Source organism: Poromitra crassiceps (genome assembly GCF_964638095.1).
Source record: "Poromitra crassiceps genome assembly, chromosome: 5".
In the NCBI taxonomy this organism is placed as follows: Eukaryota; Metazoa; Chordata; class Actinopteri; order Beryciformes; family Melamphaidae; genus Poromitra; species Poromitra crassiceps.
In genome coordinates, this window is record NC_139642.1 from 44,844,121 (window position 1) to 44,863,324 (window position 19,204).

At 43.5% G+C, this 19,204-nt stretch overlaps 1 protein-coding gene across 1 annotated transcript; it reads right to left on the bottom strand.

The window, feature by feature from the left end:
* Positions 1-7,817: 7,817 nt before the first annotated feature.
* diabloa (diablo, IAP-binding mitochondrial protein a) lies at positions 7,818-11,346 on the bottom strand (the record flags this gene model as incomplete). Its single annotated transcript, XM_083637027.1, has 6 exons — positions 7,818-8,535; positions 8,997-9,093; positions 9,318-9,428; positions 10,058-10,183; positions 10,610-10,742; positions 11,216-11,346. 6 exons carry the CDS (start codon positions 11,344-11,346, stop codon positions 8,327-8,329), a joined length of 807 nt encoding a protein of 268 aa, XP_083493153.1. The 3' UTR covers positions 7,818-8,326.
* Between the last annotated feature and the right edge of the window lie 7,858 nt (positions 11,347-19,204).

Genomic DNA, 19,204 nt, shown 5'->3' on the forward strand with positions numbered 1-19,204 from the left:
GTGTGTAAGAGAGCCAGATATTGCACTGGTGTGGCAGCAACTTATTTGCTTTGTATAATACATCTATGTTTGACCATTGTTTTCTCCTAGCCAACCGGGGACATGTAGTGTGTCCTGGCCATTGGTCCTCCTGGGTCAAAATTGGGGAGCAGCAAAGCACCCCCCCCCCCCCCCCCCCTCCCCCACACTATTTGGGACAGTGAGACTGGTAGGTGCTCTGGCATGTGGCCCAACTACAGGTCAATACTTCCAGACTCTGCGGCTGCAGTGCCTTTCCTCTCTCAGTCACAGAGATATGTCTTCATTTCCCCTGCCACCCCACACACCTCTCACTAGAAGCGGCTACGCTGCCTCTCCTCCCCCTGGCGTGCTGCTCCGCTTCTCTCCCCCATTATCCGCTACATCCATCCCAACACTTGGCAAACTTTTCATGCAGGAGCTCCTCTTTGCTTCCCAATGACATGTTTATTTATTTATTTTTCATGCGCTGCTAGTCAGTGAATTTTGGGTCATATGAGTTGGAGACCGGCCGGTATTTCCACTTTAACCACTTGGGTAATGTTAATGTTAAGTCACGATGTGAAATAGAGGAAGTATTACAAAATTTGCACATCACTTAGCCAGCCACTCACTCACTACTCAAGTCAATGCGGCGCCAAGTTAAATATATCATGTCCCAAAGAAGGTTCAGTCCAGCTGGAAATCACATTAGTTAGCTCGAGTATAATTAGCAGTGGTTTAAGATTGGCTAGCGTTGGTAACGGTTGGGGATTCAGAAAGGAGTGGAGAAAACCAGACAACTAACGTTATCAGTTTTGCTAACAGTGAATTGACACGATCTGCTACGTTAGATTCGTCGGCTTAATTAGCTATGGATATAACGTTAACGTTAGTCATCAGAAACAAAACAAAAAAACGTTAGCTTAGATGGAATGGCTCAGAGCTAGCTAGCTATGAACAAAACACAGCCCACTTCAACACAGCAGGGATAGCCAGGTTAGCGGTCTCTGTCGGGAACTAACGGTAGACACTGCGGACCATTCAGTCCCGAACTTTTTCCATTAGCATCAAAACTACTATGAAAATCAAAAGAGAGACGAATAACTCACAGGTAAATCCGTATATGACGAGAAGCAATGTTATAAGTCGCAGTCCCTTTGGTGACAAAGTAGTCTTGAGTGGCAATCTTTTCTCCATGATTCCCTGTGCGCTCTGGCACTTTGGCTCCTCTGCGTGCTCCCAGCTCCGAGACTGTGGCGCTACGCTAGTAGCCTGCGCAGGGAACTTCTCCATAGCAACCCGTCCGCGTGGGCTGTACCCACTACTGCAGGACAACAAACAAAACACACACACACACACACGCACGCACGCACGCACGCACGCACGCACGCACGCACGCACGCACGCACGCACGCACGCACACACACACACACACACACACACACACACACACACACACACACACACACACACACACACACACACACACACACACACACACACACACACAGGGTTCTGTGTCTCTGTTTCAATTTTTGTCCCACTGATGATGTCACAATGTCTATGACATCAACAGTGATGTCATTGTAATTGTGATGTCACTGATGATGTCATCATCATCATCATAAAAGGGAGTAAGTGGGCTCTGTGTGTCTCTTAAAATTTTTGTCCCACTGATGTCACTGTAATTGTGACATCACTGATGATGTCACAATGTCTATGACATCATCAGTGATGTCACTCGAGCACTCTCGATGATGTGAAGTTGAGCAATTGTGCACTGTGCATGCCAATAGAGCAGGCTGCAGGGTGGGCAAGGCCACGAGGCCGCGCAGCGGCCAAGCTAGCGAGCCCGCGCCCCCTCAAGGAGCTCAAGCTGCTTTAATGATAGCTGCAGACATAGCGGTAGCACTGCAGCAACAGTAGCAGTAGTAACACTAGTAGTAGTTTTTATTATAGATCAGGGCTAGGCAACTACAGTATGTGGCATTGTGCCAAGGGTATGAATGGTATGTATGGTTTTCATTCCAGCCAAAGACTGCACCAGCTGATTTTACTGACTAGCACACATTCAACCAGAGAGAGGGGACATTTGCCTGGCCCTGTCATAGATAATAAATACATTGTAATAATAGCCTAATGGAGTGGGAGTTCACGCCGAGTTTGACTCCCATTTGGTAAGATTTTGACCTAAAGTAGATTTGGCTAAGAAGTGGACAGCTGTTCATTCGGTGGAGAAATGAAAGTGCTTAAAAAAGTGCATTCTCTCGTACTTCTAGAGCATGAAATAATAGCGCAGCTGACACAGTGGTAGCGCCGCTGACGCCTCAAGGCAAGAAGTCTTGGGTTCAACTCCCGCCTGGGATACTGGTGGCACTGGGGGTATGTCTCCCCATGCCTTCGGTGCCAGGTGCCCAGGTGGGCTATCTTGTGAAAGGGCCTTTCATTGTGGAGTTTGCATGTTCTCCCCGTGCTTCCCTCCTTACAACATCAGTATGAACCCCCACTAAAACCATGCATTAGATCGTCACCTGACCAGTGACGATGACAAGATGAAGTTGGTCCCTGCTCCTGGCCTGCCCCCCCCCCCCGGAGGAAGGACAAGCCTCGATGGGAAAAAGCAGACTAAATTTCACTGCATGTTCTGTGACAAATAAAGTGACAAGGGTGCTTGTCGCTTGTCCACTTGGAATCGTCACAGGGACCCCTTGTGGTCCCAGGCAGGCCCGGACTGGCCATATAGGGAGCAAAGGGAGATTTGCTGGTGGGCTGGCCTGCTAAATGGCCTGCAGGTGCATACAAAAACACCACAATGCAGGAAATGATGTGCTTGACACTCAAAATTAGCTGGGGGAGCCCAGACCCCCCCACTTAATGTGAGGGGGTCTGGGCCTGGGTCTATGTTCCAATGAAGTCTAAAGTGCCTACACTATACTGTGTTCCCTTTATGCCCTGGACAAAAAATTAACCCTGCCCCCATTGTCATTGCATAATAATAATAAAAAATCACCAGAATGCAGGATATGAAGTCTTTGTAACTAAGATTTTCCTGGTGTGGACCCCCAGACCCCCACTTAAAAAGTGGCCTGACTGGGGTTATATTTTGCGCTATATTTCCTAGCCTGAATGATTTTCCCAGTCCACCCCTGGTCCCAGGATCACACTTTGGGAACCAGTGGTTTAGGGCATTACGTGCACACGGAAATGCTTAATAAAGCATTCAAGCTACAACTCAAAACTGACATTTACATTTGATGATGGCTTTAGCTGATGGTCTTATCCAGAGCAGCGTACAGGGATTGGGCAAGTAGAGGTTCACTGTCTTGATTCAGGGCACTATAGGACCCATGGCTGTTGTGGGGATCAGACCTACAACCTCTAACAACAAGGCCACGCTGACCCACAGGTCAGCTTTTCATATCCAACCAATCAAATCTGATCTGATCTCAATGTTACTTTTACCTTTAAACTTTTTGAAGACTCATAGACTCCAATTCATTTGAAGCATGTGTTTCTTGTTTCACTTTAACATTAGACCTCAAATGTTCCTCAGTAGTTTTTAGACAACACCGGTCTGGGTTATTTTATTTTTATGTATGGGTTATTTGCTGCCTCATTGACTGCAACGATATTCACAACATGCTGATTGTGTCTCCATGACTGAGATATGAAAATATTCAACTTTTTCAGCCTATTGAGACAAAACTCAGTCATCTTGACAGCTTTGTTTTGAATTGTATGTCAGTAACCTTTATGTCTGTGATTGATGCTGGTTTTCTTGGCCAGGCCCGTCTTATTGAAGATACCTTGTGTGAATGAGTTAAATGGTAAATGGTTAAATAGAAATCAATCAAATATTTAGTAAAAGATAATTATGGGTCAAAGAAAATGAATTGACACCTATGGGAGATACATTTGTGTATACCACTGGTCTAATTTGAACTACAGACAGTACATTTATGTTAAAATGAACAAACTAAGGTCACTTTTATCATCACTGTTGTTGTATGGGAGATTGTTGAGGCACTTCTTTTGTTGACAATGTGTATCTATGTTTTGAAAAGCGTGCCTATTATCTAGTAGTCTAAAAAAACAAGGAAATGATTGTGAAAGTTAATATAAAGCTCACGAATTCTGGAGGGGAAAAACAGTTGCATGCCGCTGAAGCACTACTCCACCTACTTCTGATTGTGGAAAAAGTGAAATGCATTCTCACAGGCATTACAACAGAAACGTTGCAATTACTTTGTCCTTGAATGATGTGGTGGTAACTAAACGCCCATGACATTTTCTTGCATTGTTGCATTTGTTTGAGATAATTACAGCTCCTTTAGTCTTGAGCATTCAGAAATTCCGCATTGTCTGCAGCAAAGTGTTACTGTATTATCATCATGCACTGTGGCTTGAATTGAAAAAACTCAGAAAAAAAACTTGCTCCCTCCCCATAATGATGTTTATTTAACATTAGCAGAAACTCCCTCTTCAATAGGCCCTTTTCACATCAGCAGTTTTGAGGTGGTAAAGCAGGAAGTAAAGCAGATGTAACCAATAACATTGACGAGGGCCCTGGCTCTGGAACACCTACTGCAAATGGAATGGAAGCATCATTGATGGTATTGGTTACACCTGCTTTACTTCCTGCTTTACCACCTCACACCGGTTGCTGTGAAATGGGTCTATGATGCCGTTATGTCTAGCAACCTATTTCACTCTGCAGTGACATCTTCTTACCTCTATTGGTTCCTAAGTCTTCATCAGGAGACACTGACCCTGCAGGGGGGCCTCCACCTCCTGCAAAATTTAACCCGGTCCCTCAACGACGCAGCGCCACAACTCAGCGCCACTGTGATTAAAGCATGACCCATGATGTGTCCCCGTCCTATACCCCCTCCCGTGGTTTATTCATACCCCCTCCTGTGGTTTATTTATACCCCCTCTGGTGGTTTATTTATATCCTCAAAGCGTTATAAATCCCCAGGTGAAAGTGCTGCCCTTTTCACCAATCAATCAACCCTCACTGGGCCACTTTACATGTAACCGTTAAAGTCGGTGCAGTGACGAGACTCATGACGGTATATTTTGTGAGATGATAAATCCAATCTTATTTTATTCCCATGAAGCAATCGATGTGTTAATGATAGCGTCAATTTGGGTGAAATAGTTTGGGCTTATTCCACGGCGTCGGTGTAACTGCTGCGTAAAGGTTCAATTTTGGCTGTAGTTTAGTTTCGCCTCTTAATACAGAATCCCCTCAGTAGAACTAAACAGTTTATGGGCATTCATGAGCCGTGACCTTTGTAATTGCAGTTGCCTCATTGAGGGGTTTTACGCTGCAAAATATTTTCTCTGAGACTGCTATGATTATGCTTCCAGTCTCAGTCTGGCAGGAGAGGCTGCACTGGCACCAACTCTTCTGTGAGCAGAGAGGAGGCACATCCACACACACACACACACACACACACACACACACACACACACACACACACGCACACACACACATGCACACACACACACACACACACACACACACACACACACACACACACACACGCACACACACACACACACACACACACACACACACACACACACACACACACATGCACACACGCACGCGCACACACACACACACACACACACACACACACACACACACACACACACACACACACACACACACACACACACACACACACACACACACACACACACACACACACGGCCTGTCTGGGGCGTTTGGTTTTACAGTCTGTGAAAACAGCCTTTGTTAAACACAGCATTCCTCACCAGTCACATTGGTGAGCCAGTCCTTGCACACCTCACCCCCCCCCCCCCCCCTCTCTCTCTCTCCTCTCTCTCCACACTCCTCCCCTGCCAAGGCTTGACCATCTCGAGGCGGGAGAGGTCATCTCACTGCTGACGCTACACACACTGGTGTTTACAGCTCCGGAGAGGTCTTCCCCATAATGAGCTCGCTCCGAAATGACCCTCTACAGCGCAAACTGACCTTTACAGCGCGTGTGTGAAGACAATTAAGATGGCCTACTTTCTACCTCGTATATTGAGGTTACTAATGGCTCAGGTTTCTGTTGGCAATAGATTTAGCAGGTTAGGCGTGTGTTTTTAAAGGGTAGTCTGTCCTTTTCAAGTATTTCATACATTTTTTGTTTGTTTGTTTGTTGTTTTTTATATATATACTGGGAAGATGAGCATTGGAGCAGGAGTAGAGGGTGACAGAAATGAGTTGGGTTCAAACAAGCTGCACAAACTGATTGAGAAACAAAAGGCCACAGGTACCATAATGAATGGCTCTCTGCTCTGAGCCGTCTGACCACTGAAACACCCAAAAGAGAACTTAGGGCCTACAGCACAATAATCAATCACAGGACTCATACTCCCCAAACAAAAGCATGGGTCACGTCTGATGAGATAACACTGTTGGAAGAAAAATGACCATAATATAAAATATTTAAAAAACTATCTGCTCCAGATAAATTGAACAAGCCCGACCTGTATGTGACATTGGAATTGCTATATTGCAACTTTAGCAACAGCATAAAGCTTTGTTGAAATGGATTTTGATCGCCATCTGCTGGATTACAGTTTACAAAGCAAGGCAGGCATGTGGGAATAGGGACATCTTTGGTCCAAGGCCTCAGTGGGATCTTGTTGTTTGCTGTCTGGTTGAATTTCTAAATCATGTTGTCTGTTGCTCTGAGAAATGGCAGTATTGAACAAAAAAATAATTTTGGTTTAAAGTGAAAAGAAGCTGCAAGTTGTAAAGTTCTTAAAACATGCAAATGAGCTCACAATCTGTCTTCATCTCATTTGCAAGTTAGGCCACCTGTCCTCCCTACTAGCCTGAAACAGAATCTGAGACTTTTTTTTTTTTTTTACTTCTGGATAGTTTTCCTAACGCTGTTGCATGCAAAATTCCGCAATCATGAAAACATTCTTTATTGTTGCATTTCAGGAAAAAGTCCCATAAAAGTGCCATGACTCAACCAATTTTTCATCGTTGACAAATACATAATGACATGATCTAGTCTAGGGAGCTTTGTTTTCTGTTTTGTCACAGTGTGGCAGTGGTGACATTGTAGATTACGTGATGACAGGGGAGAAGAGAAATAGCCTAAAAGCTCTATCGGAGAGACTAAGGGCATGGATAATTTGCAGTGAAGATGAGGTGATGAGTGAAAGAAGAGATGCAAACACCAAGTAAAGGAACACAAAAAAGAAAAGGAAAAAATATGTTCTCAGGGGGAGATCAGAGCAGGAATCATTGGTACATTAATTCATTTGCAACTAGGAACCCTCATGGAAGACTTGTTCACAACAACATAAATTACTTCTCAATAGCAGGCAACAAATCTGCCCCTTCCATTTCATTAATTGAATGTGCTGCTTAATATGCTGTCTACAAAGGGACACGCGACTCTGCCCTCTGTCATCAGAGTATTTCTCAAGAGGAACACAGTGGCAGAGCTTTTCAGTGTCGACACACACACACACAGCTCACGTAAATCATATTCTCTCCCACGATTAAAACATTTAGAGAAAAATACATTTTCTGCCACATGCTGCTTCCACACACATCACTCATCCACAGGCAATCCTTTCAGGGCTGAGAAAAAACATGGACTGTCCTCTATTTTCACTGAACAACTTTCAGTAATGTAGATTAACTTTATTGCACATTGTATTGCAAAAAGATCAAGGCCCCAGCATATCTTTTCAATAGAATTCAATGAGCTACGGTGTTTTTCTGGGGTTAATGCAAATAGTGAAAACAAAGAATGTCAAACAACGGGTTCATGAAAAACTGGCTTTATTACAACAAAATATAACCACAAAATATAATAAACAATAAAGATAAATTGTAATCCGATGGTGGCCAAGCCCACAGCGAAACAATACACATTGGAGATTCAAGACAATCATCTCCCACACTCCAGAACCAGTTCACATTCATTAAATCAAATAAATAGTTTTAAATAATCAAACCTTTCTAAGAAAGTGAAGAATTACAAACAAGTCTGTTTGCAAATTTGTTTGATTCACCTTTTCAATCTTGCCGTTTCTTTGCGTTAGTGCAGAGATGCACATAAAAAATGAACTCAACAAAACTAAATCTCCAACATTCCCCTCATACCAAAATGCACAACCAATTACACTCATCACAATGTGTTTAGAGTGAGACATGGTACATCACCCAGGCAAATACATTATAGACTCAAAAAGGAGAACACCATAGGGATAGGAAAAAGTTGCTGAGAGCTCTCAGTTGAATATGGTTGTTGTGACAATGGTTTGTTGGGCATTTCTCTTAGTCTTCCCGTAGATACGCCTCATGCACCTCATGCTCCTCGCTGTCCTTGTCGAGGAAGGATTTGTACTCTGCCATCCTCTGGATCTCCTCCACTTTGCTCTCGGCCAACTTCTTATCGGCGTCCGTTGACAGTTTGCGGGCCTCGTCCACCTGGGACTTGGCCACCTCGATGCTTGTCCGCACGGTGATGGATGCCTGCTCAGCTCCTGGGAACACACAGAGGTAAACACACCTTGAGCCACACGGCTGAGAAAGGGCAAAGAGCAGACAACCCCAACTCAAGTGCGGACGTTAGGTAAAGACATTAAGCAGGTGCTCCTGTCCATCATCTCCAGTTTGTTCTAGCCCATCGCCTTGTTTCAAAGCCCCGCTGACTGGCAGCTACTGATCCGTACACTGTCTAAAGTGTAACACTGACAGATCGTGAATAGGGAGAGGCACAAACAGAAATCTACAAAGCACCGAGCAGATGATTTACCGCTAAACAACATATAGTATAGGCACGTCACTGTCTCTCAGTATTCACTGTATTCGTCACTGTTTATGGGAAGCCTGGGAACACCCGGCTCAACTCTTCAACAATTCTATCATTCTAAGGGCAATTTGAAGCTGTGGTTCAGCTCTTCCTTTGAATCATATGGCCACTGAGACATTGTGTTTTACACACCTGAGACGTACGCTGCCTCGGCTGCCATTTCACACAGGTTGACGGCATTGACCCAGCTCGACTCGAAGCGCCTGCATTCATCTAGTTTGTCATCAACCTGTCAGAACAGAGAGAGAGAGAGAAAAACCTCAATCACAGTCCACAAACATCTCGTGACTACTTTGCAACACATTTATAGGTTCTTGTTTTAAGTCTGTTGTCATATCTGTCACAAATGAGTGAAAAGCTGACAGGAAACAAACGTGTTTAAGCAGAAAAACTGAAGGGTACATTCAGGTTTCTTAAAACACCATTTATCCAGTGAGGAAAACACAAACTAACCTCTGCACGCTGGCCAATGATCACCTGCCAAATCGAATCCTCCTCTGCTGGGGTCAGTTTTCCCAGCGAGGCCAGATAACGTCTCTGGAGAGCGATGAGTGTGTGCACAGCCTGTGAGCAAACAGAGGGAGGAAAAACACAGTCAGTGGCATTCAAACTCAAACAAGTACAGCACAACTGGGTTTAACTGTTGTTGACTTCAACTTTTTTTTATGTCTGCATGAAATTATGGCATATGTGCACTTTTCAGAGCCATTATCTTCAGTATGAAATAACATTGTTGAGATATTGGGGAGGGGGGGGGGGGGGGTGTTTGATGAGAGTGTAAAATCTATGTCTAATTCATTATAAAATGCAAAGCTCTGTAAAGTGTTTGTTGCTCACATAACAGAAACAAGTTGGGGTCTCGGTTTTCAGTTATTCAAAAACAGATTTAATTACCCCAAATCATAGAATAACAAGTGGGTCCTACTCTTATCTTAACTTCACTTACTAAAAAAAACACAATAAATAGTTTGGAATATGCAAATCTACTAATAACAGAAAACCAATCATGCACGACCATATGACTAGTATGCTGAAATTAACATAGCTGCAAATCAATGTGGATGTGCCTCATCGTCACACAAATGTTTTGGTGCCGTTTTCCACTAAATTATGAATAAATTCCACACAATTTTATAGCATTAATCTGGCAATCCTAATATCTGGCAAGGCTTAATACAAGACCAAAAACTTACTTTTGCATACTCTGTAGTGGCATCTATTAGGGCCAAGGTGGTCTGGGAGAGGAAAGTGCTTGTACTGTCTGTGACCAATGAGGCTGCTCTTCTGATGAGGGAGTTATGAGAGAGATATTCCGCTTTCTGCATGCAGAGATAATAATTAAGTGTTAGAGATAAGCGTTTTTCATACTGGATGAACATAGTGCAGCTGTAGGTAAGCCTTTATTTGGATAGTCCGCCTACAGAGAGTCTACTGTAACAATTCAACAGCTATTAGTTGACATTCAACAAGTCAGCTGTTTCGCTATTTTTTCTAGATATTTAACAGATTCTGTTTGCTTCAGTTCCACACACCTGATTCTCATCACCTGCAGCTACTAAATTATTCTGAGAATATGAATTGACACATATTTAGCTTACTCTATGCAGCTACATATAAAAGCCAATCAGTTGAAATTTTACAAATACTCTGTAGACTCTCATAGGCGGACTATCCAAATAAAGTATTGGCCAGCTGTATCAGCTAGGCACAATCATCATATTATTTCTGGTAGGTGAGTGACCCACCTGTGTGAAGGGGACAGCACACAGCGCGCCGCCGACGCTCAAAGACGCTATACTTTTGTGCACGATATCTGTCCATCTGCCCAACCTGCGGACTGTAGGCTTCCTGTTGCTGAAGAGGACGCTGGCAGAACTCCTGTGGAAAAACCAGGACAGATTAAAAACACATTATTACACGATTATGACAGCGACTTCAGCTCAAAGTTCAGCAGCGCTGTCACGACTCAAACTCCATACAGCCAAAGCTAAAGGTAGGGAGGTCAACACTTAATCCACGCTCTCGGAAACATTATTTAAGTGAACGGTACAGCCACTCTTTATTTAAATTACATCTTCCACTTTTATGGTTGGCTATAAACTAGAAAAATGTAACACTAAAAGCATGTTTCAGGCCAAGAAAAAAAATCCATGCTAAACTTCTAACGCTAGCTAACGTTAACTTCCTGTTATCGTCTTTTGCGATTGCCGCAGTCCCCGACAATTATTATTTTTGAGCATGAAACGTCAACTGCATCTTTGATTTTTAAGATACGACTTTATAAATAGTGTGTGTTGAAATCCCATACACGCTTTTGACAGTGTAACGATAACAATAATAAACAAACCTACCTTAGGAAACTGAGGCAGGCTGCCCCCCTTCTGAGCGCCGCCATGTTGGTCCGCAGCAGTAAAATGTCCGACCGACTCTGCAGAAGAAGTCCCCCGGCGGCGCACAATGAACACTGACGGGCAGCTTGCATTTTGCAAATTAAATGATATGCCGATAACGTCTTTACACGCAGAAAATACTTGATATTATCTACAGCAACAGATACAACTTGTCGTTGATTGTTTTATTGTAGTTTCTTTCCTCTTATTTGAGCTAATAGCGATCTGCCGCCCTCTAGTGGTGAAATGAGCAGGATGCTTTTGTTCTCTCAGTTCCAACCTTGCAGTCTGCTGAACAACTGTCTGCAGTCTGCCAGGTCCCCTGGGTATTTATAAAGCCCGGGCCCCCCTTCCATTACGCACAATGCATTGATCTGTTTACTTTGACCTGAAAATGTGCGCACTTGTCATGAACGAAAGTGGCCCACGGAGATAGCATTATGTACAGATGCAGACGCTGATATAGTTAGGCCTATCATTCCCTCTCCCTCCCTCTCTCGATTAACATAATGAGTGTGTGCAGCACAGTCCAAGGCAGCTTATTCTCAAAATGTTCTCACAAGTTACACAATGGGCCTCATGCAGCAACATTCTCTTAAATTTATCTTATATTTTCTTTTAATTTTCTAATTGCTTCAAACAACAAATCAAGTGAAAGGCAGTAGTGTATAAAACCAAGGGGGGGGGGTATGACTTTTATGCCAGCTCTCTCTCTTTTTTGTACCTTGGCCCTAATACGCTGTAGTAGAGAGCCAGTTTGACTAACAACTAAAAATAGTATAGAGAAATGGCTGTATCTATCTAAAAAAAAGAAAAGAAAAAAAAGAGTGGAATTATATCGCCTGGTGCCATTGAATTCAAAACAACTTGAGTTGTGCTTTAAAAAAAAAGGAACCTTCTTCATAGCAAATTGTATCTGTCAGGCCTGGGAACAAAGTCAGAACGTTTTGTTTAGAGAGTGATGTAATGATTTGATTTATTGTTTGAGCAGTGTGTTGACTTGCGATTTATGTTGACTTAAATGTACCACTGCAATGGTAATTTATGTTGGTGTCTTGTAATCCCATGAGGGTTGGGCACCTTAAGGTGCATTACACAAGAATACAAATAAATAAATAAATAAATATATCACTTCAATTTCAATATGTGCAGTGATACACAGTGTAAATCTAATATTTAGCATGTCAAATTAATGTTATACTTATTTTTGTGATTTCATTTTTGCATTTTGCATTGCATTTTGCCATTTTGCATTTAAAAGAAAATCTAATTTGTCTACCAATTAAGGCATGATTTGTGAAATCAAATTGTTTGATTTTGTCATGTGTAGTGTCTTGACTGTCCACAGCAAATTTTGTGTTTCTACCTCTAATAGAAAAGAAAAGAAAAAATCTGTGCTGCTTTCTAGTTGTCATGAATTGTCATCATTAGAGAGCAGTCAGGGATGCATAGAGTTTGAAGTGAAATGTACTGAACTGTAATGAACTGTTCTGTGACTTTTTAAGTGTACAACTGTTCTGTGACTTTTTAAGTGTAGAAAATATTCATGAATATCATGCAGCAACGATTATGTGTCACCATGTTTTTAACGGCCGATATATTTAGCAGCATGGCTTGAGTCTCCAAGAGTTGTGACCCGTGTACACAAGTTGTTTTCATCAATTAATTTTATATTATTATTATTTTTTGTATTATATTATATTTTAGGTATTTTTATGTAAATGTTATTGCCTTTATGTTTGAGACTACTTTTGAGTTTTAAAACTTTTACACCAAAGAATTACCTAATAATTAACTTTTCTAATGAACCTTTGTAACAGAGGTGTTCACTGGCTCACAAGCAAATGATCATTAGCATCGTTAGTCCCCCAGGCCAACAGATCTCATGTGAGTTATGAAGAGGGGACCAGTGTTTTCTATGCTGCATATCCCATGTTGAGCAATTAGTTTGATTGCGAACACATGTTTACAGAAAGATATTAGATAAATTCAAGATATATAACCACCAGGCAGATCATCTTCTGGGACTCATTAGAATCTCTTATAATCACACTCTAATTTGAACCTCATTAGCAGATATTAAGGAGCAAAATAGTCTATACGACTTATTCCCAGTTGACTTGTGCCACCATGAGTTGCACTTGTTTTGAACAACAAACAACAAACAAACCTCATTAAGCCAGATATGATCAACAACTGATTGTGGGGTTGCACAAATATTTTGCACGGCACTGAAACTGACTCAGAAGTAGACAGTACAAATCATGGCAAAAGTATTGGGACAGTGAGAGTTGTATTTTTGTGTAAACACACTAATCTGTGTGAGGCAAGAGGACAAACTATTTTGCTTGCAAGGTAGTAGTTTTTGTTGTTGTCATTATTGGACCATATGATAGGGTTTTATCATATGGTCCAAAAGTTTATCAGGCTGTTGACCTTCATGTGAGACATTTTGCTCAGCCCCAAAACTGTGACATTGAGCATACAAATATTATTATTATTATTAACAATAATAATAATAACTTAGATTTATAGCACCTTTCTGAAGGACACTTTACATGAGACAAACAAATAAGACAAGAACAGAAAATAATAATAGCAATGATGGCAGTGGTAGATTCCCCGCCTACTAACACAAGGGTCCCAGGTTCGAGCCCCCATATCCCTTCGGCTTGGTCGGGCAACCATACAGGCACAATTGGCCGTGTCTGCTGGTGGGAAGCTGGATAGGGGTATGTGTCCTGGTCACTGCACTAGTGACTCCTTTGGTTCGGTCGGGGCGCCTGTTCGGGGGAAGGGGAACTGTGGGGAACTACTAAACTACTACTACTACTACTACTACTACTAATAATAATATTAATAATACTGTAATAATAACAGCAATTATGGCTGCCTGGGGATGAAAGGGTTAACTAGAGGCCATAGGCCTTGGTGAGCAGGTGGGTGTACAGGATTTTCTTAAAGTGTCCAAAGATGGGGTAGTGCAGATCTCTGTGAGAGAGTTCCAGGGGGTGATGGCCGCCACACTGAAGGCTCAAGGCTCTGTCCCCCAAAAATGTGCAGGCGGCTGTGGGGGGTGGAGAGCAGACCCGTGTCTAAGGACCGTAAATTCCGGGACGAGGTATAGGAGAGGAGGATTTGTAGGTGAGGAGGATTTGCTGGGTACCCCAGACCATTGCAGTAATCCAGACGTGAGGTGATGAAGGCCTGGCATGGATGAGGGTCTATTACAAGGGTCTCTGCCACAGAGCCTGAGAGTGATGGCCGGAGTCCGGAAATGTTTTTGAGGTGATAGAAAGCAGATTTGGTGATGGATTTGATGTGTGATTGGAAAGAAATGGTGGAGTCAGACACCTGGTTGCGGACATCTGGGGATGGGCAGGTGGGACAGCTGTCTACATTGATGTCATCAAGAAGAAGATCTCGAACCTTCCGGAGTAGCGCCTTGGGAGCCACAACCATGAGCTCAGTTTTATTGCTGTTGAGTTTGAGTAGGTTAGAAGACATAAATATTTTTTTATTTAATGCAGGCAGTTGACAAGAGACTGTGGGGGGAGCTGAGTGGATGGTTTAGTGCTGAGATACAGCTGTGTGTCATCAGCATAGCAGTGGAAGCTTAGACCGTGGTGGCGGATGATCTGACCAAGGGGGAGTATGTAAATGGTAAAGAGGAGGGGTCCAAGCATAGAGCTTTGAGCCTTGCTTTACTGGGGCTGGGGTGGTCTCTGATGGTAACAAACTGTTTCCTGTTGGGGAGATATGTCCACTTTGCCCTGGAGGTCAGGGAAGGTGAAGGGTGGGGGGCGTTGAGGGGGCATAGTATCCTGTTGATGGTGGAGAATAGCATTAGGGTGGTTTTTCTGGTTGCCAATCAGTGTTGAATAGTGTGTCCTGGTCTGGGAGAGAGCTTCTTCTTCTGCACCTCACATGTTCTTTAAAGGCCTGAAGGTGGACAGTGAGGCCCGGTGGCTTTCATGGTGCAGATTTCGGTGCATGGTGAACAAGAGGGCAGGACGGGTGCAGGAGACAGTCCAGGTCTGATAGGCCATATCAGGCCGGGTCGCTATCATGTTAGATAGAGCTGGTTCACCAGCACCGTTTAGCATTTTGCTATTTGCATTTCGAAATCCAGTATTTGAGCAGCACAGTGTTTTTATGCTATACTCTAGTCCTGTACTCGATGACCTCAGCTGCCTCCTTTAGGTTAGTTTTCCCACAGAACACCATATGAACATTTTCCGTAAACTGATCAGCTAAAAATGATCCCAATGACGTATGGTGGTTGGAGGGCAACATTTTTGGCTCATACTGTATCTAAGGCCTTGAACTCAGTCTTTGGTCAGCCATTTCTTCCATATTATACCATACCAAATACAGATGTGTGACGGTGAGATGCAGGAGGATGTTGGTGGTAAAAAAAAATGTCACAAACTTATTAAGCAAGTTACTATCCAAAATTGAGTTTTCATGAATGTACTTTATTGTACCGGTAATTTGTTTCAATACTCCTCGTTACCTGATATTGGGGAATTAGGAATTGGGACCTGGGAGTTCCTAACATCCAAGTGGAAAATAATAAATACAATCTTCATTTGTTTATCTTTAGTTGTATCATTTGTTTTCATTTGTTTTCCAACTATTAAAAATAATTTCAACTACTGTCTCCATTCAGAGCCAAAATGAACAGCGCACTCTCTTAAATATTTAACGAACCAATTAACAGTCACTTTTGATTCTTTTCACAGTTAGTTCATTAGCAGAAAGCACACACAATTGTCTAATTATCATCATTATTATCATTGTATTGTCTGAATCCGCATGGACAAAACCAAGTCAAGGCTGCAGAATGCCACTGTCAGTGTGATATCATATTCCCTCCTGCTGTCTCTGAGTTGACTCGGGCATTTGGCGAGCACTCAAGGTCCAACACTGACTCAAGTCCAAAATGTTTAAAACAAACTGACACACATCGGAGCAGTGTGATCCAGTCTGGTGCAGTTGTGCAGTCAACGTTTGAACAAAGGTACTATGAACATGATAATGTTTTGTTTGGCATGTACATTAGAAAAATTGGATGAATTTGTGCTGCATATCACACACTAAGTTGTACAGGCAAACTATATGTTTGACAGTTATGTCATACTGTGGCCCCCTGAAATGAGCATTCAGTTTAGTTTCATTCTTCAAATACCATTCAGAAGGTTCTTAGCAGAGGTGTGACCAAGTCAGCTTCACTCAAGTCCCAAGCCAGTCTCAAATCTTGATAGCGAGTCAAGTTAGAACAAATCAATCGCATAACATTTCACTCGGACCAAAACATAAAAAAATGCGGGTTTAAAGAAAATATTTTTTCAATGTTTTTTTTAAGTTTTGGTCTGAGTGAAATGTTCTATGGTCTCTCCCGATTCTAAATATAGCTGAACCATTTGGTTTGACCAAGTAAAACTATTTTTATAAGCATTTTACGAAATGTCTATGGGAAAATAAATTCCGTTAGAAAATCGCTGGTACAGTGCTGAAGCAGGAAGTGACGTTCACTCTATTTGTTTGCATTCGGCTTGGTCGTTCAGATTGATGCTTTGTGGGTTCATGTTAGAGTGTACAAATCTTAAACGTTAACGTAAACGTGCTACAGAAAAATGTACATTATTAATGTTTGCTTATTAACCGGCCCCTGGCCTCCTGTCATTTTCATTTAGCAAATGTGGCCCCCGGGCAAAGGAATTTGAGTATCCCTGCTTTAAGGTAACATTTGATTGCATATACCTTCAACATGTAGACTGTTGAACCAATCTGCTCTCATATACCTTGAATATTTCACAGAAAAATATATGATATTAATATTGCAATAGCATTTATTCTGATAGCCTGCAGAATCAGATAAACAAATTCTTTGCTGAGGTGGCATATCCACTGGGCATCAGCAAGTTTGTTTTGGATGCAGAGTTTGGTCTGATCCCAGCAGTCCTGATTAGTGACGCAGGCCTTGTGGAAAGGACATACCCCAGTGAGCCACTCTCAACAGACTCAACTTGTTTGCCAAACAAAAGAAAACATCAGGTTGCACAATTAGAGTAGACTCAGGAGCTTTATGTTAATAATCAGCCAGCATCGGGTAAGGGACCTGCTCACTCACTTTACGCTGGGGAGGTCTCACAGTACCTCACTCGTCTAGTGAATTACATAATCGTTCATAAACAACCAATAGTAACATTCCATTCTAGTTTTCATAATTTTCTCCAAAAACATCATCAACACTGGTGGTGGTGGTGGTGTGTGTGTGTGTGTGTGTGTGTTTGTGTGTGTGTTTCCGAATGTGAGGACAGCAAACTTGTTTTTTTTCTGATATCCCCCCCATTTTCTCCCCAATTGTTCTTGGCCAATTTCCCTTTGCTCCACCCTCTGCCGATCTGGGGAGAGCCATACACTAGCACTATGCTTCCTCCGACACATGCACAGTTGCCAGCTGCTTCTTTTCACCTGACACAGTTGCCAGCTGCTTCTTTTCACCTGACAGTGGGGAGCTTCATCAGCAGGACGTAGCACGTGGGAGGATCACGCTATTCCCACTAGTTCCCTTCTGCCCCAACCAGGCGCCCCGACGGACCAAGGAGGCGCTAGTGCAGCGACCAGGTCAAATACCCTCAATCCGTCTTCCCACCCGCAGACACAGCCAATCGTGCCTGTATGGACGCCCGACCAAGCCGGAGGTAACACGGAAGTGCGAACCTGCAAACCTCGTGTTGGTAGGCAGGGAATCTACCGCTACACTACCCGGACGTTGTTTGAAAGGAAAAAGACGTCATACTGGACACACAGTTTGACAGGTGATCACTGGGAAGTGCACCACAGCGGTGAGCGCTGAGTACCACTGGTGTCGTTTGACAGCCTGAGGTCTGACGCTCTCTCAGCAGCCTGGGTTAGCCCGGCTTATCGGCCCACGGTCAAGTGGCGGCGAGTTGATCCAGCAGGACCAAACTCACTCTCCCGCGGTTTCTCGGACGTTAGCTCCGCCACGAGGCAGAGGCAGACCTCAAGAGGGCCTCTGCCTTCACTGATGTACAGTAGCAAACACTCAGGGGAGTGTCAGCTTGTCCGGCTCTCCACCGGCAGCCTCCCCATTAGCCTATTTCACATCCCACCCAAATCAGCCATTTTGTGTCTAAAAGACAGGAAGTAAAACAAAGAAGCAAAGCCTGCTGTCCTCCGCTGCAGGGACAGCTGGTACAGTCCTCTAATTATTGTCTTGCTTGCACCCGTGTTTCTTCCTGCATTTTAGACACAAAATGGCTGATTTGGGTGGGATGTGAAATAGGCGTATTGGTTGCCGGCCAGCCCTTTCCCTCGGGGCCCACCTTGGGTGGATCAGCTGTTTTTGACAGCCGGCTCCATGGCGGTAAGGCCTATAGGGGACAGGAGAAGCGCTTCTCTCATCAGCCCTTCACCTCTCGGCCCAAACTTTGACATATCGAGTGTGACAGAGAGGAATACAGGGCTTTTCTCAATCCAGAGGTACAGTTAGACGCATGCCCATTAATGGAATTTTACCATCAATGGCTACGTCACTGCACGCTATCCCATGGGCGTACACACACAGCGTCTGGGATATCATCTCCAGTTTTGCGGCACTTGCTGACAGGTGATTGGTTCACCACGGTGGATTTCACGTCCCTGTGATGAAAGCGCACAGGAAATTCCTGAGGTTTGCTTTTGAAGGGGCTGCCTATCAGTACAATGTACTCCCGTTCGGCTTCTCCCTCGCCCCTCGCACCTTTTCCATGTGGACGTGGACACACGGCACTCAAGCCCCTGAGACACAGGGAGATGAGGGTGTTCTCCTACCTGGAAGATCTGATCCTCATGGACCGCTCCAGGGAGCTTGCCATCTCACACACTCTGCAGCTGGTGTGCCACCTAACCAGATTAGGTTTGGCCATCAGCTGGAAGAAG